This window comes from Peromyscus californicus, unplaced genomic scaffold (genome assembly GCF_007827085.1).
Source record: "Peromyscus californicus insignis strain IS unplaced genomic scaffold, ASM782708v3 Scaffold_7__1_contigs__length_154581171, whole genome shotgun sequence".
In the NCBI taxonomy this organism is placed as follows: domain Eukaryota; kingdom Metazoa; phylum Chordata; class Mammalia; order Rodentia; family Cricetidae; genus Peromyscus; species Peromyscus californicus.
The window spans coordinates 61,148,557-61,174,265 of record NW_026294595.1 but is presented as its reverse complement, the minus strand read 5'-3'; the positions used below and the strand labels follow the sequence as shown (position 1 = coordinate 61,174,265).

At 41.6% G+C, this 25,709-nt stretch overlaps 1 protein-coding gene across 3 annotated transcripts in view; it reads left to right on the top strand.

Moving 5' to 3' along the window:
* Positions 1-4,338: 4,338 nt before the first annotated feature.
* The window catches only part of Tfpi (tissue factor pathway inhibitor), a 39,193-nt gene continuing 17,822 nt past the window's right edge, over positions 4,339-25,709 (top strand). For 2 of the 3 annotated variants that reach the window (XM_052725040.1, XM_052725042.1), the window contains exons 1-4: positions 4,349-4,429; positions 7,374-7,511; positions 20,919-21,041; positions 24,596-24,793. In XM_052725040.1, coding sequence (XP_052581000.1) covers positions 20,921-21,041; positions 24,596-24,793 — 319 coding nt within the window. In that variant the 5' untranslated portion in view covers positions 4,349-4,429; positions 7,374-7,511; positions 20,919-20,920. Of the gene's footprint in view, positions 4,430-7,373; positions 7,512-20,918; positions 21,042-24,595; positions 24,794-25,709 lie in introns of all 3 variants that reach the window. The other variant, XM_052725041.1, reaches the window with a different exon arrangement.

Sequence of the window (25,709 nt, the reverse complement as noted above, 5' to 3'; positions counted from 1 at the left end):
GGTAGTCCTCGTACCTAGTTCATTCCTTCAGCTCTCAGCACAAACCTGGCCTCAGCAGACATTGGACAAATGGCCACTGCTGGCCTAGAGTCTTTCGATTTCTAATACCTAAACTGACTTAAACAATTGCACAAGACAGAATGCTATCACGGTTCGCACCCCCTCCCCCTCCCCCCCCGCCCCACGTAACACACAGTTCTCTTTGATCTTTCTCAAGGCCCTGGCTTACAATCACACTCAAGGCCAGAATGCCCTCCACCTTGGCTGATGACCTAGGCTCACCTTGGAGTAAATAACAACCATCTGGCATGTGGCCGTCTTGGCTGATGATCTAGCAACTATGTGGCTTGCTGCCATCTTGGCCATTAAAGATAACTGTTAGAGATAACTAAGATATACAAGTTAATGATCAGTCATGCTAAGTACAAATGCAATTTATATGGAGGCAAGCTTGGAGGGACACATTCAAGCAACACATTCCAGGGAACTGTTGACAGTGAAGATTATACTGGATCAACAAATGATCTATAGCAGCTCTATTTTGTAAAATACACTGTTGCTCTCACTTCATCTCTTGATTAATTTCTGCTGATGTTGTTGCTGTAATATTAGTAGTTTTAGTAAACATACAAGACGTTTTTGAACCTCTCTTTGTAGTTCAGTCATCGTTCCTGGTACTGGTAACAAAAAAAGCATAAAACACAATCCTCAACATGGCAAAACAACATGGTCATTCTGGCTCCTACTATAGGTGTGTCTTTTATCCCTGCCGACCTCTGACAAAAGCATTTGGAGTCTGAATTAGTGAGCCGTGGATTAGCATGTAATGTAGTCAGTGAGCAGAGCATTATTTCCGGGTCAGTAGTACTGTGACCTTGTTGCCTCCTCAAGTCATTGACTTCTTCCTCTGTGGGACATCTCTTCCTGATGGGTTTATCTATCTTCAGGTGCTTTATTTGACCAGTGGTCTCCAGAATGCTGTCCCGGTCAGACGTATCAGAGTGCGAGCCATCTGGAACTCCGTTCATTTTCTGGAAAGACACAGCGTAACCTTGAGAAGCACGTCTGGCACTCTCCACTGATTAATGTCTAGCTTTGTCCATTTAACATATACTTTAGGCTGTGACTCCTTTAGGGCAAAATGCTTTTGGGCAACAGAAAAAGCATTATCTTTTAAAGTGAAAAAGTTTAAAGTTAGCATAGCTAAATGTAACATAGTATGAGGGAGGGATTTAGATAGGTGTATATATTCCCTTTTTTTTTTTTTGGTTTTTTTTTTTTTTTTTTTGGTTTTTCGAGACAGGGTTTCTCTGTGTAGCTTTGCGCCTTTCCTGGATCTCGCTCTGTAGACCAGGCTGGCCTCGAACTCACAAAGATCCGCCTGCCTCTGCCTCCCGAGTGCTGGGATTAAAGGCGTGCACCACCACCGCCCGGCTATATTCCCTTTTTATTAAAAAAAATTGTCATTTAAGTATTTGATGGTGTTGTTCCATAATAGCATGACCATGTAGATTTTAAGGGATTACAGTAACATGATTGCTATTCCATAAGTTGTAAAATTCCTTAAAGCGTTTGCTAATATAAGCTGGACCATTATCAGATTCTAGTTGTAATGGGAGTCCTAGAAAGAAGAAGGTGTTTGATAAATGATTAATCAAATCTGAGGTTGATTCACTCCTGTGAAAAGAAGCAACAAAATGTTAGAAAAAGTATCAACTGTTACATGAACATATTTTGAACGTCCTAATTCTGAGTGCTACCTCTTTGCCAAATGGCAATAGACTTTAACCCTCGAGGAGTAATTAAAGAGTTCCACCAGCAGATGGCAGTGGTGTGAAGGAAGAGCTAGCTGGTGAAAAAGTTTTGAGATTTTTGAGCAGTCTGAGAAGAAAAGTATTAGGAGCGGGGAGGAATCCAGCTCATTGGCCTGAACGTTGGCGAATGTTAATGAACCTGGCAGATTAGAATGAGCATGAATATGAGTTATGAAGAAAGGTTGGGTTCATTGTCTAAAGGGAGAGAAATAGCTGTGAAATAACGTTAGTAGTGGGGTGGGTTTAAGTCTTGTAGTTTCTAAAAGAGAAACGGTTTGAGCATAACATGCAGCCTCAGTTAAAATATTCAGTAGCCGGGAGACATCTAATAAGAGCTGATTGATTACAGCGAGTTCAGATTGAGTGTACAACCAGGGGTGGGCACAATTTCTGTGTGTGTGTGTGTGTGTGTGTGTGTGTGTGTGTGTGAATGATGTAGAATTTGTATATAAAACATGCTCTTAGTCCTTTGAAGAGCCATTTTTAATAGCACTAATAAGCAATATCTATGGGATTTTTAGATGTGTAATATCAGGTAATACGCATGGGATATCTTAAAAAATTCTTAAAAAGTGATCTTTGGGATAAAGATTGTCCATAGATCCTGAGTAATAAGCTAATGCTACCTGCCAATTATTATTAGTATGGGACAAATAATAAACCTGCATTTTATTTAGTGGCACAATAATCTCTATAGGCTCTTTACCAGCAAGTTGTTTAAGATATGTTCTTTCCATCATTATCAAGTCTGTAATTTCTTGTAAATAAGGAGTTACAGACCATTGAGGAGAATTAAGACATCCGTAAATTTCTATACTATTAAGATATAATCCTAATGGGTGATGAGGAGGAAGGAAGGCTAGGTAATCGATAAGGCAGTAAGGGATTAGTTCTATGAGCTACCACTTCAGCAGTAGCATTATTTAATAAACTAACAACTTGCTCTATTTCAAGTTTCCAGGTACTTGTTCCCTATGCAGGAGTCTGCTGTAACAAACAGATAATTACAGTTAATCTCACCCTTCTACAGGACTCTGGCACATGGTCCATCCAGTTGTACGATTGCATTCAACCCGGTGCTAATTTTATATTTAACCTTATACTAATTCGTGTTAATCCTGATGTAAAAGGTTTCCTCGAGTAACTATCTCTTAATGTTCCCCACAGAGCTGTACAGTTAATACCTCCTGGCATGTTCTGGATCTTTGCTAACTGTTAAGTTTTATCACAGTCCCCCGGACGGACCTTCTTCTGAGACACTCTAACTGCTGCTCCCCTTTCACCCTTCTGTCAGCCTAGAGGCAGTCAATGAAATTCCCCCAAACCCTAAAAGCAGTTTGGGTGACCTCTCCAAGGGGACTAAGGGGCCATGGGCCAGTCAACTCATCTCTCTTTTTGCCACTCGGAACATTGTTATTGGGACTCAACTAAAGCAGCTGGACTGAAGCCTCCCTTGCGATGAGGACGAACCTTTCTGTCTCACCCTCTCAAATCGGCTTCACCTCTCTCAGGACCGGCCGCTCAACTCCTTGACTGCTGCAGTACTCCACAGTTAAAAAGGACCAGGTCTGACTGCTGGGATGGGATCTGTGCTCGCCTCTGTGAACTTCCAGGCCAACACCTCTGTGAACTGGTTTGAGATGGGGCCTAGAGACGGGGACCAGAAAAAATCCAACCACAAGCCTCCTGTGTGGCTTCTGATTCTCTACCCTGGGTCACTGCTTTCCTCTTTATTATCCTCACACTTATATTTTTACCCTGCCTTTACAAAGTTTTGCTTACTGAATTCAGCCTCTGCCTAAACAAAATGTCCCATATAAGCTTTCCCAGTAGCTCTCACCCTACAACAGCTCCATTTCTTCCTGATAGGTCTCCAGAAAGATCCTTTAGATGCTGGGGAGAAACCCCGGCTAAATTCTTTACGTGAGTCCTTTATTTTCTCCTGTTCTTTTCCTTTGTTACTCTGCAGCCCCCTGCCACTTCCGCTAGCTCATTTTGGTGCAGCAGTCCCGGCAATAGGACCAGTCACTGTCACCCTGAGTCAGCTCTGTGCTGACTTTCTCTCGGTGGCCCACTCTGTCTCTCCCACCTCTGCTCCTTCCTACTCCTCAACCTTCCTGGAAAACCTCTCAGTTTTACTCTGTAAACAAAAATCACCTGTTTACAACCCTCTAATATTATTAATAATATTATAAATTAATAATAATTTAATATACAATACATTAATAATAATTTCTCAAGTCTCTTCAGTAATGCAGGATGACAGTTGTATGATCCAGTGCAGCTGATCAAGTTAAGACTCTCCCCTTGCAGAAGATCCCCCTCTTCAATGGACCTGGAACCACCCAGTCCAACAAAGACCCTCCTCAGCAGAACAGTTATAACACCCTTGCCCTGTGGGTTTTTTGTTTTGTTTTTTTTAAATATCCTCTCAGAAGTAGGAATGATAGTTTCCTGCTCAAAGACTACACTTCCCAGCTTCCCTTGTGGACCACAGAAGTCATTTCCGCCCCTATGAGGGGCCGCATCCCATCTTCTTCTGTAGGCATTTGGCCATCTGCACACGTGAGTGATAAAGTGCTTCCTCGCTGTGAATAAACATGGTCCCACCTCAGGTCAGACCAAGCCTCTCTTTCTTTCCTCCTTCTGTCTCTCTACAGCTGCCTTAAATAACCTAATATAATCTAACAGCTTGCATGTGCTTTGAACATTGAGTTATGAGCATGTTTTCAAAGGCTTGAGCATGTGTTTAATTCTTGTATACGAGGATACAGTGACGAAACTGCTGACATGATTGCTCCATGATATGGCTAAGCTTTTTATTGTAGATATGAGAGAGAGAGAGAACAGCCAGAGGCATCTGGAGGAGTCCAGAGCAGAGAGAAAAAGATGCAGACAGAACATGGCCAGCAGACTGGACGTGGCCAGGGCTAGGGAAGCGGGAGAGCGGGAGAGAAGAGCGGAGATAGTGAGAGACAGAGAATAGAGCATAGTGAGAGTTCAGGAATAAGAGCTAGTGAACGGATAACAAGAAAGAGTATGGTCAGAATACGAGGTTGTAAGGAGGGTGGGTAGCTGGGATGGGAGGCCAGGAGACTGGTGTGGGGACTTTGAAATGCATAGCAAATACTTATGAGTAGTGATTGAGGGAGCCTGGAGCCTGGCATGGCTTTGATATGCAGCCGCATACAGCTCAATGGAGCCATATGTCCCTCTGCCAGAGGTAAAGGAAATGACAACATTTGGCAGATGGGAACTGGTTTCAAAATTTCCCGAGGAATGCTGGCTTTTATCTAACCTCCAGAAATCCTCCTATAGTCCAGCTTGAGCTCATTTCTGTATATTTGGACAGCTGAGAGAACTAACAGTCCAGCCGTTTGTTGATGATAAGGGGTGATGTAGTGTCTCTCCTCTGTGGCTGCTTCTCGGCTGGGGAGGGTTGTTGTGGCAGTCTAGGAAGACCGGAATTTGAGTCAAAGGCCAGGATGGGGCGGGCGTGGGGGTGGGTGGTGGTGGTGGTGGCAGGATCTGGTTAGCTGAGTGAGTCTGGAGAGAGAGAGAGAGAGAGAGAGAGAGAGAGAGAGAGAGAGAGAGAGAGAGAGAGAGAGGTCGCAGTCGCACTGGTTTCACAGTGACTGGCAAGGGATCCCAGAGTACACGTGACCTGTCACAGGTGGATCCAAGTCTCAACCCCCCCCCCCCCCAAGTTTACATGAATAGTTTTAAGCTCACAGAAAGAGGTCAAAGTTTTAGATATCAGCATGACCACTGTCTGTAATCTGCACTGAAGTCATCATTGTCGGGAAAGCAGTTAACAAATGTCTGTAAACGGTGGGAGTAGACACACACCTTTGAGCCATCGCGAAACAAACGTGAAAAGTTACCAGCATAATAAAAGCATGAGCGTTTATTTATCTGTAATAAGACAAACTTCTTGGCGGGGAGGAAAACAAAGAGACAGAGATGTCTTTAGCACAAGGAGAAGCACTTTCAAGTCTATATTTAGAAAACAACCAAAGGAAATTGAAAAATTTGAGCCTGTGACTATGATAGTTAAAAAAGGTTTAGTAGCCAGTGTTTTACCAAGGGTAGATTAACACATCAGAATTCCATTGAGTGAACTTGAAAGTCTTAACCTTTGTATCACCTTTAAATTTCATTTTCACATCCCTTACATCATTTTCTCATACTTGAAATTCATTCCCCAGATCTTTACAACTTGCATAAACTTTAAACTTTTTTTTTTTGAGACATGTTTTCTCTGTGTAGCCCTAGCTGTCCTGGAACTCCCTTAGGTAGACCTAAACTTTTTCTTATCTGGAAATATCTAATCATTTACCACGAGGCATAGGCGCTTGATTACTGAGAAAAGTCATTAAAAAGCAAGCTCTCTTAAATAAAGGAGTAGTAAAAAGCAAATTTTTAGTGATAGCAACAAACTAGCTTGAGTTTGCTTTTACGTTGAAATCTGTTTTGTGAGTTTATCTTTCTCAGCATGAAGCGGGTCAGCAAGGCAAACTTGTTTGTGAGCTTGGCTGTCTCAGCTGGAGACCTGAAGTTTAGGAAAGGCAAGGTCTGACTTTAAGTAGGAAACAGCCTTGGGGGGAGGAGCTGGCTAAGGTCAACTTGCTGCTCCCAAACTGATAAAGCTAGGGCCATCAACACACAGAGATCCGAGAAGGACAAATTTGAGCAGGAAGTATAAACCAGATGTGTCAGTTAAGAATGACACATTTACCTGCTACCTGGACAGCCAGTATGGTGATGTCAACGGCTTTGTTGGGGGCAAAGGTTGTCAGTGTTTGGCAGCCACACAGGGCAGCGTTAAGTCTTCAGCTGCCACACAGGGCAACATCAGCCTTCAGACACCAGACCAAGAAGGTCTAAGAGATTTTCCCGTGGAGGAGGAACTTGGAAAAACTGTCTTGGAGAGGCAGAGTTGGGCAGTCAATCCAACAACTTCCATAGTTCAGGCAGGGCCTTGGCGGCGGGGGAGGCATGGGGCAATTCTTTGCTGCACTTGAAGCAAGCTCCAGGTGGAGTCTGTTGCTACCCATCTCTTCTCCTGTTACCAGAAGCTGGTATTTTTGTCTATCAGGGTCAGTGATCAGGAGTTAAACTTCCGGCTAGGCAGACAGATTGATAACAAACAGGTAACAAAGGTGACCAGTTTCTTCCTGGGTCTCCTAACTTGAATCCCTGCTGGGGAACTGGCTCAGCAAGTTCAAGGCCTGATGAGGACGTGTCACACATATTTTTGGACCAATCAACCATCCTATCTGTCTCCAAAGTGACCAACCCTAAAGTGGGTAGGAAGGCTCTTCAGAGCCTTTAAAACCCCAGGCCTCCAGTAGAGAACGGGTTTTTCGGCTGCCGGAGTACCCGTCTCTGCTTCGCAGAGGTATTTTTCTCGGTGTGTCTGCTGCCTGCGTGTGTTTCCTCACCCTCACAGCTAACCTTCCTTCAACTGCTGAGTCTGTGAGCGGTGCTTGGGGGGCTCTCTGCTGTTGTCTGTTGCGCTTCAGATTTTTTTCTGCCTTTTATTTCTTTAACTGGCAGGAAAACTGAACCCAATCAAGACTCCCAGGCCGTATTATTTCTTGACCGTGTCACTTCGGGGGCTTGCCTCCGGATTTCTTCTGAACACAGTCTGATTTTGGAACCTCGTTCCTGGAACTCTTTTGAGGACTCACCCAGGTAAGCAATCCAGGAGGGAGATGTGTGCTGGTCAGTCCAGTTGGCTCAACCACAAGGCTTCCGTCCATCCAGGTGCCTGTCTCAGTTTCTGTCACACAGTCTCCAACGCCTCTAGGCAGAGATGCTTATTTAAGAGCCTCACAGAAACAGGAACCAGACCCCTGCATTGGCATTCCTGGCCTTCAGCAAGGGCGTTCTCCGAAGAGCTGATTTAGGGAACCTGCCCAACCTCACTGGTTACTATCCCTAGTTCTCATCACAACTTAAGATAGAAGATTGGTCACACGCAGTGGTACACCGCTAATCTTAGCCCTTGAGAGACAGACAGAGGATCAAGGTAAGTTGACAGCAGCCTGCTGTATAGTGAGTGAGAGGGGCCAGCCAGCGTGTGAAGTGATGCTGTGGCTCAGATAGCCTTCCCGCACTGGTTTCTAGTTCTTTGATTGTTTCTAAAATATGCCAGAATATTTCAGATACTTATGAGTGCTTCCATCTCTAGCAATTCATACTGAATAACTGTACCTTCATTTAAGTTTTTAATCTTTTTAACAAAAAATATTGTTATTCCTTTCCTATGGTTGTTTCTATTTTTTTGCTTGTGGAGGAGGGGGAGTGGGTTGAGACAGGGTTTCTCTGTGTAGCCCTGGCTGTCCTGGAACTTACTCTGTAGACCAGGCTGGCCTCAAACTCAGAGATCGGCCTTCCTCTGCCTCTTGAGTGCTGGGATTAAAGGTGTACGCCTCCGCCGCCGCCGCCACCACCGCGGCCATTTTTACTTTTTATATTATGAATAAGAAGTTAGAGCCACACAGTCTAAAGATTTTAGTATCTTTTTTTTTTTTTTTTTTTTGGTTTTTCGAGACAGGGTTTCTCTGTGTAGCTTTGCGCCTTTTCCTGGAACTCACTTGGTAGCCCAGGCTGGCCTCGAACTCACAGAGATCCGCCTGGCTCTGCCTCCCGAGTGCTGGGATTAAAGGCGTGCGCCACCACCGCCCGGCGATTTTAGTATCTTTATCTCAAGAGCAACCTTCTTTGTTTTATAAAACCATTTGTATCAACTACTTTTGTACCTAAAAGAAAAAAATATATTTTAATCAGTGAAATGGTCACAATTTCAAACATGGATATATTATGTCATCAGGGAATTTTATATTGAGCAATTCTCCAGGAAATTACACTTTCCTCTAACTAGAGTCAAATCCAAAAGAAGTTTTGCATTGGATTGGTCAGTCTTTCAGTAAATGGATGACTCAGAGCCAGGAACTATGTTGGGAGGGTTGTGTGTGTGTCTGTGTAGTTTCATTTCTGTTTCGTTTTAAATCACTCCATGTTCTCATATTCATTCTCCAAGTCCAAAATGGTTTGTTTCATTGCTCCCCATATTTAATTTCTGGTCTGGGGAATCTTTAAAAATATGGTCAACTTATGGAGTTATTCTCTCCTTCCACCTTTGCGTTAAGTCCAGTGATTAAAATAGACTGCGGTGTTTGTGCAGCAGAAGCCTCTGCCCACTGTGCATCTCCCTGTACCCACTGTGTCTCCCTGTACCTGCTGTGCGGTCTCCCTGTACCCACGGTGTGTCTCTCTGTACCCGTTGTACCATCTCCCTGTACCCGTTGTACCATCTCTCTGTACCCGGTGTCCGTCTTCCTGTACCCGCTGTGTGTCTCCCTGTACCCGCTGTGTGTCTCCCTGTACCCGCTGTGTGTCTCCCTGTACCCGCTGTGTGTCTCCCTGTACCCGCTGTGTGTCTCCCTGTACCCGCTGTGTGTCTCCCTGTACCCGCTGTGTGTCTCCCTGTACCCGCTGTACCGTCTCCCTGTACCCGCTGTGTGTCTCGCTGTACCCGCTGTACCGTCTCTCTGTACCCACTGTGTCTCCCTGTACCCGCTGTACCGTCTCCCTGTACCCGCTGTACCGTCTCTCTGTACCCACTGGGTCTCCCTGTACCCGCTGTCCGTCTCCCTGTACCCGCTGTACCGTCTCCCTGTACCCGCTGTACCGTCTCTCTGTACCCACTGGGTCTCCCTGTACCCACTGTACCATCTCTCTGTACATGCTGTACCGTCTCCCCGTACCCGCTGTGCGGTCTCCCCGTACCCGCTGTGCGTCTCCCCGTACCCGCTGTGCGTCTCCCTGTACCCGCTGTGCATCTCCCTGTACCCGCTGTGCGTCTCCCTGTACCCGCTGTGCGTCTCCCTGTACCCGCTGTGCGGTCTCCCTGTACCCGCTGTGTGTGTCCCTGTACCCGCTGTGCGGTCTCCCTGTACCCGCTGTGTGTGTCCCTGTACCCGCTGTGTGTGTCCCTGTACCCGCTGTGCGGTCTCCCCGTACCCGCTGTGCGGTCTCCCCGTACCCGCTGTGCGTCTCCCCGTACCCGCTGTGCGGTCTCCCCGTACCCGCTGTGCGGTCTCCCTGTACCCGCTGTGCGTCTCCCTGTACCCGCTGTGTGTGTCCCTGTACCCGCTGTGCGGTCTCCCTGTACCCGCTGTGCGGTCTCCCTGTACCCGCTGTCCGTCTCCCTGTACCTGCTGTGCGGTCTCCCTGTACCTGCTGTGCGTCTCCCTGTACCCGCTGTCCGTCTCCCTGTACCTGCTGTGCGGTCTCCCTGTACCTGCTGTGCGTCTCCCTGTACCCGCTGTCCGTCTCCCTGTACTCGCTGTCCGTCTCCCCGTACCTGCTGTGCGGTCTCCCCGTACCCGCTGTGCATCTCCCTGTACCCGCTGTGCGGTCTCCCCGTACCCGCTGTGCGGTCTCCCTGTACCCGCTGTGTGTGTCCCTGTACCCGCTGTGCGGTCTCCCTGTACCTGCTGTGCATCTCCCTGTACTCGCTGTGCGTGTCCCTGTACCTGTTGTGCCGTCTCACTGCCTGAAACATAGTTAAAGAAAAGAAGACTCTGTCTGGCCTTTGTGAGCTATATGGTATTAAGTGTCTCATCACCTTAAATATCCTCCGACTAAAAATGTTTAAAAAGTTGGTTAATAGCTTGTTCATGAAAGCACAAAACAGCAGTTTTCCGGTTATATTTTGTTCCCCAAAGAAAACAACCATAGTAGATACAAGTTTAAATTAATGAGGCTAGTTATTAGCCCCTAGTACCTAAAACACAGAGGCGTGGGTGTGTCAAGGCTGGCCACCTCAGCATGAATTCAGGCTCTTTCCGTAACATTCCCTTCATTTACAGTAAATCAATGTGCTTAGAGCCGTCTTTCTTAATATCTTATGACAGCTGCTGAGCCACAGGTGTGGCATCTATAGAACAAGATAAAGGTGACTTTGAGTGGTTCTTCCTATATAGTGCACTTAGACGAAGGCACCTTATTTTCAACCCAACAAGATAAAATACATACCTACAGATCTCACCCCCCCCACCTCGACCAGTGGTTCTCAACCTGTGGGTTGTGACCCCTTGGGGATTGCATATCAGATATCCTACATATCAGATTTTTACATTTCGATTTATAACAGTAGCAAAATTACAGTAATGAAGTAGCAATGAAATAATTTTATGGTTGGGAGGTTCACCAAAGCACAAGGAGCTGTATTAAAGTGTTGCAACATAAGGTAGGTTGAGAACCAATGCCATACAGATTATCATGTACTGACATCTAACTCAATCACAACTCACCATGATGAGTGTAGATCAAAGATTTATTCTTTAGGTATAGGTAGAGGCTAGCCTCTGTGAGCTGATCTGTGATCATATTGATTGTAATGAGTGTCAATTAATTACTGCCTCAATAGCCAACAAAAATGACAAAATTAACATTTAAAAATTTAAAGAAAAATGGCAAAACTATGTCCACATTCTCACAAAACTTATGTATCTTCTCTTATCAAATTATGTATCTCTCTTTCCACATCATTCCCTCTCTCCCCACCAAATAATCTTCAAACATACATTTTGTTGTATGAGTGCTTTCAAAATTAATATTCTCTTGCTTATTTCCCACATAATCATCTACTTGTTGTCATTACTAACCAACTTCATAGGACATAGCATTCAGTGAATGAAAATGTCACCATATTTAATTCATTTAACAATTTAACATTGTTACAATATTGAAATCAACATTGCAACAATTTAATATTGTTACAATCTTGAAAATCAACATTGCTTAAGTATATAATACTATTTTCTTTGCTGAAATAAATATGAATGTATATTTAGCCATTTTTGTAGTATTTAGTTTGTAGGTATACTTTTGGTATTTTGAAGAACTGCAGGTATTTCTGAACAATAAACATTCTGGTGTAGGAAAATGCATGACTTAGTGAATATGCTGTAAACCATTTACATGTTTTCTCTTACCCAACACTTTCCAAAGTCCTGCCTATTTTGTCTTTAATTGCTATTTAGTTGATAAAATCCAGCTGTGAGTGTAATTCATGTGTCTAATGGGAAGGATTACTGAGATTTAAAGGCAAACATTACCTCAAATTGATTGGTTGAGTTCACAAAAGCCTAGAAATCATTTAATGAGGAATGGTTAATACCTTATTTTATGAAGAGAAAACATCAGATCTTCACAGTTTTAAAAGTTCACAACTACTTGTCATTTTGAAAAATCAACTCTCTCTCTCCCCCTCCCTTCCTCTTCTTTTTCTAGAGACAAAATGGTAATGTATTTTTTTTTTTGTAGTTTCATACAAGTATACAAATGTATTTTATTAAATCCATTCCCCATGCCCTCCCCTACAACCCTTCCCATAAATCACTGAGTCTAGTTAAGGCTGCCAGTATGCACACGTGTTCTGGGAAAGATTATAGTACCATGCCCGAGCTTCCTCCTGTGGAGTGAGCCTTAAAAAAATCCAATTAGAAAGCTGTTGGTTACCCCCATAACACTAATGCCTCTATTACACAAATAGGTATCTACTGCCGGCTGATCATTGTTGTATCTCACAAAGCAGCTAGGTAAGACAGCTGATGACTTTTCTCCCTTAGCAGCCTGTAAAAAGGCAGAAGAGCTAGTTCAGAAGGTAAAGCATTTGCTATGTAAGCAAAAAGAAGTTTGAATCTCCTATACCCACATAAAAGATAGGTGGTCATGGAGCTCTGTCTGTAACAACATCCTGTGGGAGGCAGATCAGGGAATCAGCAAGCTGGTGAGACAGACAGATAAACAGTGAGCTCTGGGTTTAGTGAAGATCCTTCCTGGACCTCAAAGGTGGAGAGTGATTAAGGAAACATCCAACAGTAACCTCACACTTCTACACACATGCACTTATAAACCCCCACCCGGGCACTCACACATATGAACATGTATATATACGTGCATGAAAAACACATAGATATACATATGGAGCTATTTGTCTTCTGTGTTCAAACTATTCTCAGAAGGCAACATTTGAAAAGAAATTTGACTATGAAGCTGTGTTTCCATTGTGTTCATGAGATTATGTCAGGACTGGATTCCAGGCATACAGAGGTAATGAGACCCTGGCAGGGGGAAATTGATCAAAAGTTCTTTTTTTCAAGTAAAATAAGTTGAAAATGTCTCTTTAGGAAATATATATGTATACACCAAGAAGAAAGAGAAAGGGTAGGGCCAGGGAGATGGAGAGAGACGATAATATGGGCAAAGTAGAGAGGAATTATATTATTTATACCTGTGATTTCTACATCTTAGTAATAATGTGATAAATTTGGTCAGCCACGCCCCAACTTTCACAATGCAGGAATTATCAGAACTTGGAAATCTGTAGCTATGGAAAAAAAAACTGGTTTGAGAAAAATAGACTCTCTGACTGGTGATGCGTCGTCACTGGCTCCAGGCAACTGATGGATAGTGACCCTCACTTCTGACACAGATTCCTGCTATAGACTGACCTATATTCTCCTCAGAGTTGTGTGTTGGAGCCTGGCCTCAAGTGTGACGGTATTTGGGAAGACAGGCATTAAGAGGCAATTAAAATGAAATAGAAGTCGGGTTGTGTTTCTCATCCTATGGGGTTGATGGCCTTGTGGTAAGATGAAGGTGCAGAAGTTTATTTTTCTCAGTGTCCCTGTGCACAAACAGAGAAGATGCCAGAGGAAGGCTTAAGAAAGTGGCCGTTTGCAAGCCAGAGGGAGCCCTCTCCGGGAACCAAACTGCCCAGCATTAGCACAGGACACAGCAGCCTGCATTGTCAAACTCCCCGCTGCTTCAGCGGCTCACTGTGTGGTACTTTGTCATGACAGCCCCAGAGTACTGGTCAGCATCTGTGACTTAGGCTGTAAAGTCCCCTAGTCTTTACCTAGGAAGATGCATTTCAAGCTATGTTGTCTGGTTTGGAACGACAGCAAAGGAAAGCCATCCTAAACCGGCCCAATTCCCATCTTCACAGACTAAATCATCAACGTTGCCTGTCTGTAGTACTTTCTCATTAGGACCGCCAGCTCACAAATAACAACACGGAGGCTTATTATTAATTATTAAAGCTCAGCCTTTGCTTAGGCTTGTCCCACTAGCTCTTATAACTTAAATTAACCCGTATTTATTTATTATTATTAATCTATGTTCTACCACGTGGCTTTTTACCTCTCTCCCATCCTGTGTCTGACTCATGGTGTCCCTCATGTGCCTTGATTACCTTCTTCCTCTCTCTGCCTGGAAGTCATGCCTATTTCTCCGGCCTAGGTATTGGCCATTCAGCTTTTTATTACACCAATCACAGCAATGCCTCTTCACAGTGTACAGATATCCCACAACACCTATCTTAAGTATTGAAGGTGTTATGTTTTGTTTTGTTTTATACCCACCAACATAAATTTCATCTATAACATTGTATGCTCAAGTTTCAAAAGAAAAAAAAAAAGGTCCTATACCTTGGTTTGGAATACAGTTCCATTGGAAGACTATGACTGCCTTTTTCAAATCTTCCCTTCTCTTTATAGATTTTTATTTGGCACTCTCACTAAAACAAATCCATTAATTTGCAAACATATCTATAAGAATATTTAAAATTTCCTACACTGTTATATTCAAGGAAAATTTTGACAATTCATTTTCTTATTTTGAACCAGGATTTATTTCCTGTATAAAACAGTGATGAGATGAGATGAGATGAGATGAGATTTTTTTTTTCCTTAACATGAGCGCAAGACACAAATGAGAAAATCAAGGTGATGCTAAGGGCTTGGTGGTGGAAACTGCTGTTTGCATCACCACTGTTATTTAATTGACAAGCTGTGGCTCTAGCACCTCAGGGTAAAGAAGAGCATCTCCAGGACTCCATCTAAACAAACTTGACTCAAATACAGCAAGGTTAAGACAGACAATGCAAAAGCAGATAATGGGTAGGTGCTCACAGGAGGCCCAAACACAGTAGCCTTTGCTCTTTCCAGTCTTCCCTTTAGCCGATTCTTTAATGTGTGAATTTACGGATTCTGCTTCCACCAAAGTTTAGGGAAATAGGATACATGGCACATTTCAAGTCTTTCAAAAACATTCTTTTTGTCTGGCTTAGTCTTGTCTGTTTATTCAGGTTTTATCACTGGGCAAACTTCTACACCATTTCCACGTGGAAGAGGCAAATTTCCAGACTTCCTTTCTTTCTTTTATTAATACGGTTAGTTTAGAACTGGGCTGAAATTTGATTTTCTGTCTATATGTGGACCGAGTGATGGAAAATATTTTTCATTAATAAATACAGTTGCTAGTAAAGCATAGAGTTTAAATTAGAAGAATAAAACATTTTAGCAATCTTCTGTGTTAAAAATGGTAACAATAGCCACTGTATAATTTATATAATTTAATAAATTTTACTTATAGGATTAGCATAGTGGAGAAAGCAGGTTTTATCCTGTTGTAACAGATACAGCTAAGATAATGCTTCAAGAGAAATAGAGATGTAAATAATGTATTTGTTAGTTTTATATTTTCTTGTTAAAATTTGGTGCCTGTTCCATACATCTTAGCTCTTTTAAGAGTGCTGCAGGCAAACGCAGTTTAGGATCCCTTCTGCTTCTGTCACTTCCTAGTCATCTAGGCATTGATATTGGGAAGTAAATGATGTACAGCAAATGTCAGTTCAGTGCGCCTGCCTTGTTAGTTGCACAGCTTTATTGTCAAGATATAGTAACCCAGCAGGCCGGCAATCTCTCCGAAAGCAGTACATTATGTTTTACAGTTATATATCTTTGGGCTTCTAATACCACTTTTTGAAATGAATGTTTAGTCTATATCTTATAACCAGAGTCCTATTTTAGCTTAATTTAAATTTTATGTCATAGGTGAGCCTGATGCTCACATCTTGCTTACAGCAGTGACCCTGTGCACTAGGAATGTGGCTCCCAGGGAAGTAAGCAAGGAGATAAATGAGGCCCTGTGTGGCCTCACTAGTCTGTGGTATGTGGTAAACGTGCCGCTTCTCAGCAATGCTCTCCCCTGGAGAATCACCCAAACATTTGCATTCCCACAACGTTTTTTTTCAGAAAATACTCTCTTCCTGAGAGTACAAATCTGGTTTGCAGGCTTCTTCCTGAGACCGCGCGATTCCTCCACTAGGGAATGTGACTTGACAGTCTCATGAAAAAATACTTTTAACAATTCATTTCCAGCACCTAGTTATTACGGATGCTTTAGAATTTTCAGCTGAGAATCCTGTTTACATGAAGTTAATTTCAAAACATGGAAAAGACTGGTCAGGGAAGTCTGTGTCCAACAACAGCAGCAACAACAACAGAAAACAAAAACAAAAACCCCCCAAACCCTGAAAATATTGAAAATAAATGAAACAACTATGAGACTAGCTATATAACTTCTCTCTCCACACAGTGCAGTTTTATACTGTTTTTTCCTTTCCTCATTTTCCTTGGCATTAGTGTGCTGCTAGCTCACCCAAATTGAGACACAGCAAATCAAAAGCCATGTGGCTTAAGAAAACAGACGGCCATGGTTTCGTGGGCACGACCCTTGGGCTCAGCCAAATTGTGTGGGTAGAAGTAAGGACCATGAAGAGGAAACAGCATTAGCTGCTGCTGCTGTTGAGAGAAAATCACATGAACACAGAAGATGTTTTTTTCAGACTGTTCCCACTTCTCTAGTGGTCAGGTTTGTCTCTCATGCCTTTCATTGGTAGACCATAAATAATCAACCAAAGTAAAATTTCTGTCCTTTTAGATATAGGAAAGTACTCACTAGCTTATATATTCATCATAAAACTTGTTTGTTTATTTGAGCAGGGTCTTACTATGTAACTCTGGCTATTCTGGAACTCACTTTGTAGACCAGGCTGGCCATAGAGATCTGCCTGCTTCTGCTTCCTGAGTGCTGGAATTAAAAACATGTTCCACTATGTCCATCTAGCCCATAAAACTTTTTAAAAGATCAATAATGTGTGAAAAATAAAGAAAACACGCACTAGGAAACTCAAATTTACTAGCAGCAAACGTATAATACATGTGCAACCCCCCCCCCCCCCTTTGAGACAAGGTTTTTCTGTGTAACAGTCCTGGCTGCCTGGCTGTCCTGGAACTTTGTAGACCAGGCTGGCCTCAAACTCACAGAGATCTACCTGTCTCTGCCTCCTGAGTGCTGGGATTAAAGGCATGCACCGCCATGCCTGGTTCATATGCAAAATCGATGCACGAGATTTTCTAGATAATTTACAGATGACTAAGTAATGCGTGCACTGTAGAAAGCTGAACTAGACCAATGCATGTCTACTAGTTGTACCACGCCTTTTCATGAATAATGTATTAGTGTCCCTGAAATCTCCCCTCCCACTTCCATGCCGATCCCTTAGTCTTGTGGGGAAGGGTCACGATACAGCTATCTCATTTAGAGCTAAGTTCTTTACGACTTCTTATTATCCTTACCCGGTACAGGTGCCTCTATCAATCATCATCTACTGCAAAAAGAAGCTTCTCTGACAAGGACTTCCCTTGTTCATTAATCCTGCTTTCAGACTACATTGTTATTTTTTCTTCATTCGTTTGGTTTAGTGTACTTAACATGATGGTTTTCCCTTGTATCCATTTTCTTGAGACTGCCTTGATTTCATTCTCCTTTGTGGATGAATAAAACTCCATTATGCATATGTGACATCGTTTCTTTATCTGCTCATATGACAAAGGCACCCACATATATCACAAAGTGTGAGGCTTCCAACCTTGCTCTTTTGTGTGATTGCCTTAGCTGTGGTAAATGGCTAGAGTCTTCACATGAATTTTAGGATTTCCCTGTCAGTTCTGACAAAACAAAATCTTTCTGGGGATTGCATAGAAGTTACATGGAATATGTAGATTACATTGAGGAATATTGTCATCTTAATAGTTAATCTTTTGTTCTGGGAGAGATGGGTATATTTTTAACCAATTTAGGTCTTGAACTTATATATATTTTTACTAGATTAAATACACACCCCTGTATAATAACTGAGATACTTGCAGGTCTCCCTCCTCATTTAACCTTGCTGTATGGTGAAATCAATACAGTTGGAAGGATGTAGATAATACAGAGGAATATGAACACTCAAAAGAACTTCAATCTTCCTATGTTTTCAGAATTCCTTATTCTGTATTACAATCAGGGAGGTTGGTTTGGTGTTGATTCCTGAGTAGCTCTCAAATAACACTTTGAAAGAAAGTTTCTTCAATGAAACATAACATTAAAAAATTCATAAACAGTACATATCATCATGTTTACATATGCAGAGCATAAAAGTATATGCACATGTAACAGCATATACAAGTTCTAGATGAAAACACACTGATTTGTTCCAATGGTAGTTTATTTCTGGAGAGGAAGGGTCAATGGGATGAAGAAGGAAGAGGTTAGGGTTCTACTTGCATTTTTTTTCTATAAGAGTGTTTTCATGTATTTCTGTCATAATTTTCAATTTGTACAATTACTGTTTGTATAATAGTAAATATAGCTATGGCTTCAGTGAAATATTTTTGTCAACATCTGTTACAACAAAACTAAATGACACTGAACTTGAGATCGGGGTGATGTTGAGCAGCTGGTTGAAGTTGAGGTCACAGTGAGGAACATTGGTCAACATTAGTTCATTAAAAAATATTTCTGGGGGCTGGAGAGATGGCTCAGCAATTAACAGCACTGCTGTTCTCTCAGAGGACTGGAATTTAAGTCCCAGCATCCACATGGCAGCTCACAACTGTCTGTAACTTTAGTTCCAGTGGATCCAATGTCCTCACACAGACATGCGTGCAGACAAAACACCAATGCATATAAATAAAAATAAATAAATAGTTAAAAATGTTGCTGAGTGGACGATATCCTCCACTTGTAATCAGGTGCAGACTACTATTGGCTCACTCTTTAATGGGGGTGGGGCTGTAGAACAGTAGGCAGTGGTCGAGGACCAGGGAGTGGGTGAAGATTCACTGGAAAAGACTGAAACTGATTTACTAGTATTGTTAGCATGGCCAGACTATGTTGGAAATGAAATACATGATCACTATTTATAGCGGACTTTAGAACCAGAGTAGTAAATAAGTTGATAATAGTTAAAATTAATACTGCTTCAAAAGTTCCATTGAGATTGGGCATGGTGGTGCATGCCTTTAAGCCCAGCACTCAGGTACAGAGGCAGAAAGATCTCTGTGAGTCTGGGGCCAGCCTGTTACATATTGAGTTCCAGGCCATTCAGGGTTACATAGTGAGACCCTGTCTCAAAACCAACACACAAACAAGCAAAACTCCAAAACTTCCCACAACACTGAGTACAAATACATATAAGAGTCCGAAAACTTGCAGAGGGAAGATTGGTCACCCAATGTAACACATAACCAATTTTTTTTTTGTAGTTTGTTTTTATATGTTGCATATTTTTAATTACTTTTACTTTTTTTTTTTTTTTTTTTTTTGGTTTTTCGAGACAGGGTTTCTGTGTAGCTTTGCACCTCTCCTGGAACTCACTTGGTAGCCCAGGCTGGCCTCGAACTCACAGAGATCCGCCTACTTTTACTTTTTGAGTAATTATATAATTACATAATTTCCCCCTTCCCCTTTCTTCCTTCAAACCCTTGCATACACTGGTGCCCCCTTGACTCTTTCGAAGTCATGACTTCTTTTTTTCATTAATTGTTACATGCATAAATGTACATGTATACACACATAAAACCCTCAATACAACCTACTCAGTCTGTATAATGTTACATGAGTTACAAATATCTAACGTTGCTGCTGACTAAAATTCAGATATGTTCTAGCACTTTCAATGTGTCATGAGAAACAAGATTACATAGTTTGTCAGTGATTTTAATGATGCTTAAAGCAAAACTTCACTTATTACTTTACTATTATGTGTTAGAAGGCCATCCATGTATGTATTTATTTATTTTTTTCTACTTGCCAGTATCCTGATTTGGCACTTTTGGGACTCCAGAATTATGACAGAAATCCTTATACCTTAAAAATTATGCAGTCTTAGGCATTCTGTTATAGAAGTAAAGATTGACTAAGACAATTACGTATACAGTAAACGCTTGTGTTCAAAGGTGTAGCTGTAGAGCGTGCATTTGCTCTTGACTCTCTGAAGTATCAAAGTCCCACAACCATTGTTTCCTTTCCCCTTGACTGCACAGAGGAAGTAATTTTTTTTGTTTTTAAAGCTACGTGTTTTTCAACTTCTTTTCCTTTTTAGATCTAGATCTTTCAATCAGTTTGGAACAGGAAATGCCACACTTCCTGCAGGAACTCATTTCCTTCAGGGAGCAAAAGCGTTGGCTCATCACTTCTCCCTAAACTGGGAAAAGGTGAACTGAGGAGTTCAAGACAGGGAGTGGCTGGGATGAGAGATACTGGTACTGTGCGCAGTTACTGTGTGCTTATCTCAGGGAAAACCTGGTTAGGAAATGCGTTATAAAACACATACCACAAGAAACAAGGAGAGGAAGAGGGAAAGAGTAATAAAAAAAATTGGAAGTTGTTTTAAGAATGTTAGCAAAAAAAAAAAAAAAAATGCTGGGAAAATCAAAACACAATTAGCTCTGACTAAGAAAGAAAAGTAGCTGAGTGTCACGGCAAGTGTGACCTGTTCAGACTGAAACCGTGTTTTTGTCAATTCATTTTAGGTTGCATTTAAAACACCGCCCCATTATTCTGCTGTGTCCTCCCCAACCTATATCGAAATCTAGATTATGACCTGAGAGATAGTACCAATCCGACTAACTAGCACTTAGGCATCTCTCACTAGTTGCCTTTGTATTTTCAAGACTAAAAGATGGCTTCCTGTTGAATATTAGCAAATATACACTGTACGGATGTGATTGTACCTTTATATGTTTCAAGTACACATTTCAAAGGCAAACTTTGGAATGTGTTGACAACACCACGTGAATATGGATTACATGTGATGTGTTAAGTTCACTTAGACGTTTGCAAGATTCCTACTAGCCTACAGACACATCGGCACTGTTTACTTAGGAAGCATGTTTGCATTCTGTATTTCAGAAATGGCTTACATAATGAAGAAAAAACACGCCTTTTGGGCATCTGTGTGTCTGTTGTTTAGTGTTGTTCCCGAGCTGCTTACTGCTCTGCCTGAGGAAGCTGATGGACATGCAGAAACCACAGGTAAAGTACTGCAAAGTTGATCTGTTTTTTTTCTTTTAGTTCATTGAAACTCTCAATTTAGTGTAAAATTCATATTTTTCATTTATGTGAGAATTTTTTATTTATTTTTTTATTATTTTGTGTGCATGTGTGTTTTGCCTGCTTGTGTGTCTGTGTACCATGTGTATGCGGTGTCCTCAAACACCAGAAGACAGCATTAGATCTTTTAGAACTGGAGTTATAGACAGTTGTAAGCCTCCATGGGTGTGCTGGGAATTGAACCCTCATCCTCTGGAAGAGCAGCAAGTACTCTTAACTCCTGAACCATCATTCCAGCCCCCTTAGAATTTTTTTTTGTTTGTTTATAACCAAGTAGTATTTTCCTTAAGACAGTTCTTGTATTAAGTGGGTCAATTTTTAGACTATCCAAAATCAAGTCACTGCAGCAAGAGAGACTTTTGTTTGTTTGTTTGTTTGTTTTAGAGACAGGGTTTCTCTGTGTAGCCCTGGCTGTCCTGGAACTCACTCTGTAGACCAGGCTGACCTTGAACTCACAGAGATCCACCTGCCTCTGCCTCCTGAGTGCTGAGGTTAAAGGCGTGCGCCACCACCGCCTGGCAAGAGAGACATTTTGTGTAAGACAGTAACATCAGAACAAGCTCTGGAATATTGTAAGAAGTAAAGAGCTGAGTGGGATTCTTTCCAACATGATTTTATATTTGAGCCGGGAAAAGTACGAAAAGGAAAAAGAACCGTGATATGAGCCTTAGCGGTCCTCTCCTTCTTACCAGTATTTTCCAAACAAGAACGTCTGAGAGGAAACTGATGTAGGAATCTGGTTGAGCTGGACATCAAAGGAACTAGGGTGGAAATGAGTTTCTACTCCATCAACTCTGTCAAAAATGAAAATATCAATAAGTGCAAAAAGAAAAAACTGGAGCAGGCATCATAGAGATTTATGTATTTGCCCCAAAGTAACATTTTATACAAAACAATTGGTAGAGCTCAAGTTACTGGTAATGGAAAATATGAACAACTTGATACTCCAAATTCTATCTTATTTCTGACATATATACAGAGTTCCACGTATACATTCTCATCTCCAGTGAATTTGTTCAGTGTCTTCCCATTTAATGAAGGCCGGGTAAATACATCTTCTGAGCCTGAAACTGTAGTTGATGGGAGGGAATAATGGTGGCTGAGAGGAAAATCTTAAATTCTCTCAGCTTCGTAGAGTGTTCTCACTTCATAGTCCAGATGGACTCACGAGCTTTTGTTCCTGCCTCAGAGGGCTAGGATTGCGGGCAGGGGCTCTGCACCCAGCTATGGCTTGATTTTATTGTAGACTTGAAGTTCTTTTCTTTTTTCTTTTCTTTTTTTTTTTTGATATTTCATTTTTCGAGACAGGGTTTCTCTGTGTAGCTTTGCGCCTTTCCTGGAACTCACTTGGTAGCCCAGGCTGGCCTCGAATTCACAGAGATCCGCCTGGCTCTGCCTCCCGAGTGCTGGGATTAAAGGCGTGTGCCACCACCGCCCGGCGACTTGAAGTTCTTTTGATCAATGAGTTGCATAGTCTTATCTAGGTTTGCTTTGTTTCTGCTTGGTTTTTAATTAATTTTACAATACCCAGAGGCACACAGCAAGTGGACCCTTAGATAGTAAGTTACCTGCAGACACCTGCAGACCATAGATTCACGAACAATCTCCAGAAGAGTGATATCCTAGCAGTCAGGGCACCCCATGACCTTGAGCACCCCATAGTCTACTGAGACTTTTTTTGACATCCAAAGACACAGAGAAGGGAACTAAGATTCAGTACAAGATTTTCATAGGAAAATGATTTCCAACTTTATAAAGTGAATTCTTAGAATGCTATTGAGTGGAAATTACATTATTAAATCTAATTGTTTAACCCAAACGCCATATTGGGCATCTCAGTCATACAGTCATGTGATGACAATATTATTCTTATAAAGATTGTGTAATATACCTGTTATAACAGCATGTGAAGGGCAATTCTATCATGAGCTGGTATAAACAGGAGCAACTTTTAGTTAATTTCTGCAATTTTTTTTTTGTTGTTGTAAGATGAAGATAACACCCACATCACAAAGTTGTGATCATCAGATAATTTTATAACAAAGTTCTGGGAAATTGTAATTAGAAAAATTCCATTATTAGTGTAACAACAGACAGCTTTGAAAAAAGAAAACAACTCTACTGTGGTACACTCTCACCCTCTTGTGGCAAAATTATCAAATAGCAGGCTGAACTTGGGCTCTGTTGTTTTACACACACACACACACACACACACACACACACACACACACACACACACACATTTGAGATTTCAATAAGCAAGATCTTATATAAATCAGTTAGGGAGCAGAAAGACAAAGTCTGTGCCCAGCTCGCTTTTCCCTTACACTGTCTAGTTACCAGCTCAGAGAGTGGGAGCCAGCGACAGTGGACAGGTTCTCCCAGTCAATTAACCTAATCAATATTCCCCCACCCATACCCCGGACCTGTTAGAAGCCATCTCTCAGGTGACTCTTGATTCTGCAAGTTGATGATTAACCCCAACCACCACAGCTGTCTAACTGTAATTTTATTAGTCCTATAAATGGTTGGGCTGGGGAGAGATTGTAATGTGCTTGTCTAGCAAGACCAGGACCTGAGTTTCATCCCAGAATCTATGTAAAAAATGCTGGGTCTTGATGGTGCATGTTTATAAGCCCAGTAGTGGGAAGCAGGAGAAAGGCAGATTCCTGGAACCCACTGTGCAGAGAGCAAGCTGGCCAGCCTAGCCTACCTTTTGAGTGCTTGGCTAGTGAGAGACAGATAGTCGTTGAAGAAGGACAGTCAGGGTGTATGTGCACCTCTCCACATGAGCATACCTGCACGCATATATGCACACAAATAAATAAGTCGACAAATAAGAAGTAGATAAATAAATGACAACATTCCAATTTCTTTGTTAGAATGTTAACATTATTAAGATAGGGCTAGAAAAAGATATTCGTTTAATATAGATAACTGTAATAATAAACTACAAAGGGAAGAAGATATTGGAAAGTAACCTAAATCAAATTTATATAAATATTTTCCAAAAGTTCACATTTTAAAATTGCAAGGAACTTAAAAAATGGATTTATTACTAGATTATCATCTATCTACAAATTTATACTTTGTTTTAAAATATTTTAATATGAAAAGATTGAAGTGATGCCCATTCATGTCTTGGTATTGAAAATAATTTTGTAGTTCAATAGTGTACCGATAGCTTTTAGTTTATCAGAGCACTGCTGCCCTCTAGAGGACTAATTAGTTTATGTCATTTAAAGCTTCTAGCACCTTCTTTAAGGATCATTAATAAATTATCAAAGACATTGAACACATATGCACTCTCAGGTCATTCCTTTCACTGAACTCATAATAATTTATCTTTTCTGTTTCAGTTTTCTTATTTAAAAAATTGAGAGTGGAAGTTATACATCTGACAAAATGACAGCAAGGGCATTATCACAGTGCTGGTAGAGAATTACACGTGTGGTATTTTTATTCTTACCGTGTAGGTTCTGAGCAGCCCCTGATGAAACCGAAGCACACGTTTTGTGCCATGAAGATGAATGATGGGCCATGCAAAGCCATGATACGGAGTTATTTTTTCAATATGGCTACTCAACAATGTGAAGAATTTATATACGGGGGATGCCTAGGAAACGAAAACCGATTTGACACCCTGGAAGAGTGTAAGGCAACATGCATAAAAGGTAGGTTTCCAGGAAGCCTGTCGGGTTACTGGGTCTAAATGCAGGGTTAGTAATTTTAGAAAAACAGTGCTGTTTCTCAAGAAATCCCATTGTTTACATTTCTAGATTTCCTAGTCAACTGTTTCTGATTTCTTCGTGTCAGTTATCATAAAATTATGACGTCTCGTTTATGATCTTAGAATCTCCCCTACAGTGAAAAGGGAAGGAGCCCTGAAGTCGACTGCAGAACTTCATAGGGTCAATGACATGAGTGCAGTTAACTTACGTGGGAGCTGGGTTGGCAGGAAGAGAATTGTTTTTCTATAGACTTGGCTGCGCCCTTAAAAACAATGCTCTCCCAGCACTCTTCTTGGAAGATAATGATCAGAGAGCTGAGTGTTAGGCTCCTAAGATAAGTATATTAACGCATACAAATTTCTACTGTGTGAGTCAGCTTAGCACTTCTAAGTCTAAGCCTGACCTAGAAAGGAGCTATTCTTATTGGAATTTTAATACTGCAAAAAAAAAAAAATCAAAATTTCATCCTTGCTGTATACACTTTACCTAACCTGGCTTTGGTGTTGATTTTTACTGCTGTAGGACTATAAAACACATGATAATGTATTATTAAACTTTACTGGATATTATTACTTTGTAGTCACATCATAATTTTATAACATTTTAACAAGGTTTACAAATTTTATTATTGGTCGTTTTACCTGATGCTAATGCATAGTCGGGGAGCTACAGGCAGCAAGATATTACACATTCCAAAAGCTGCATGGAGTTTTAAAATGTTTCAACAAAAAGAATTGATATAGCCCAGTGGTGGTGGTGGTGGCAGTGGCGGCAGCACACGCCTTTAATCCCAGCACTTGGGGGGCAGAGTCAGGCGAACCTCTGTGAGTTCGAGGCCATCCTGCTCTACAGAGCAAGT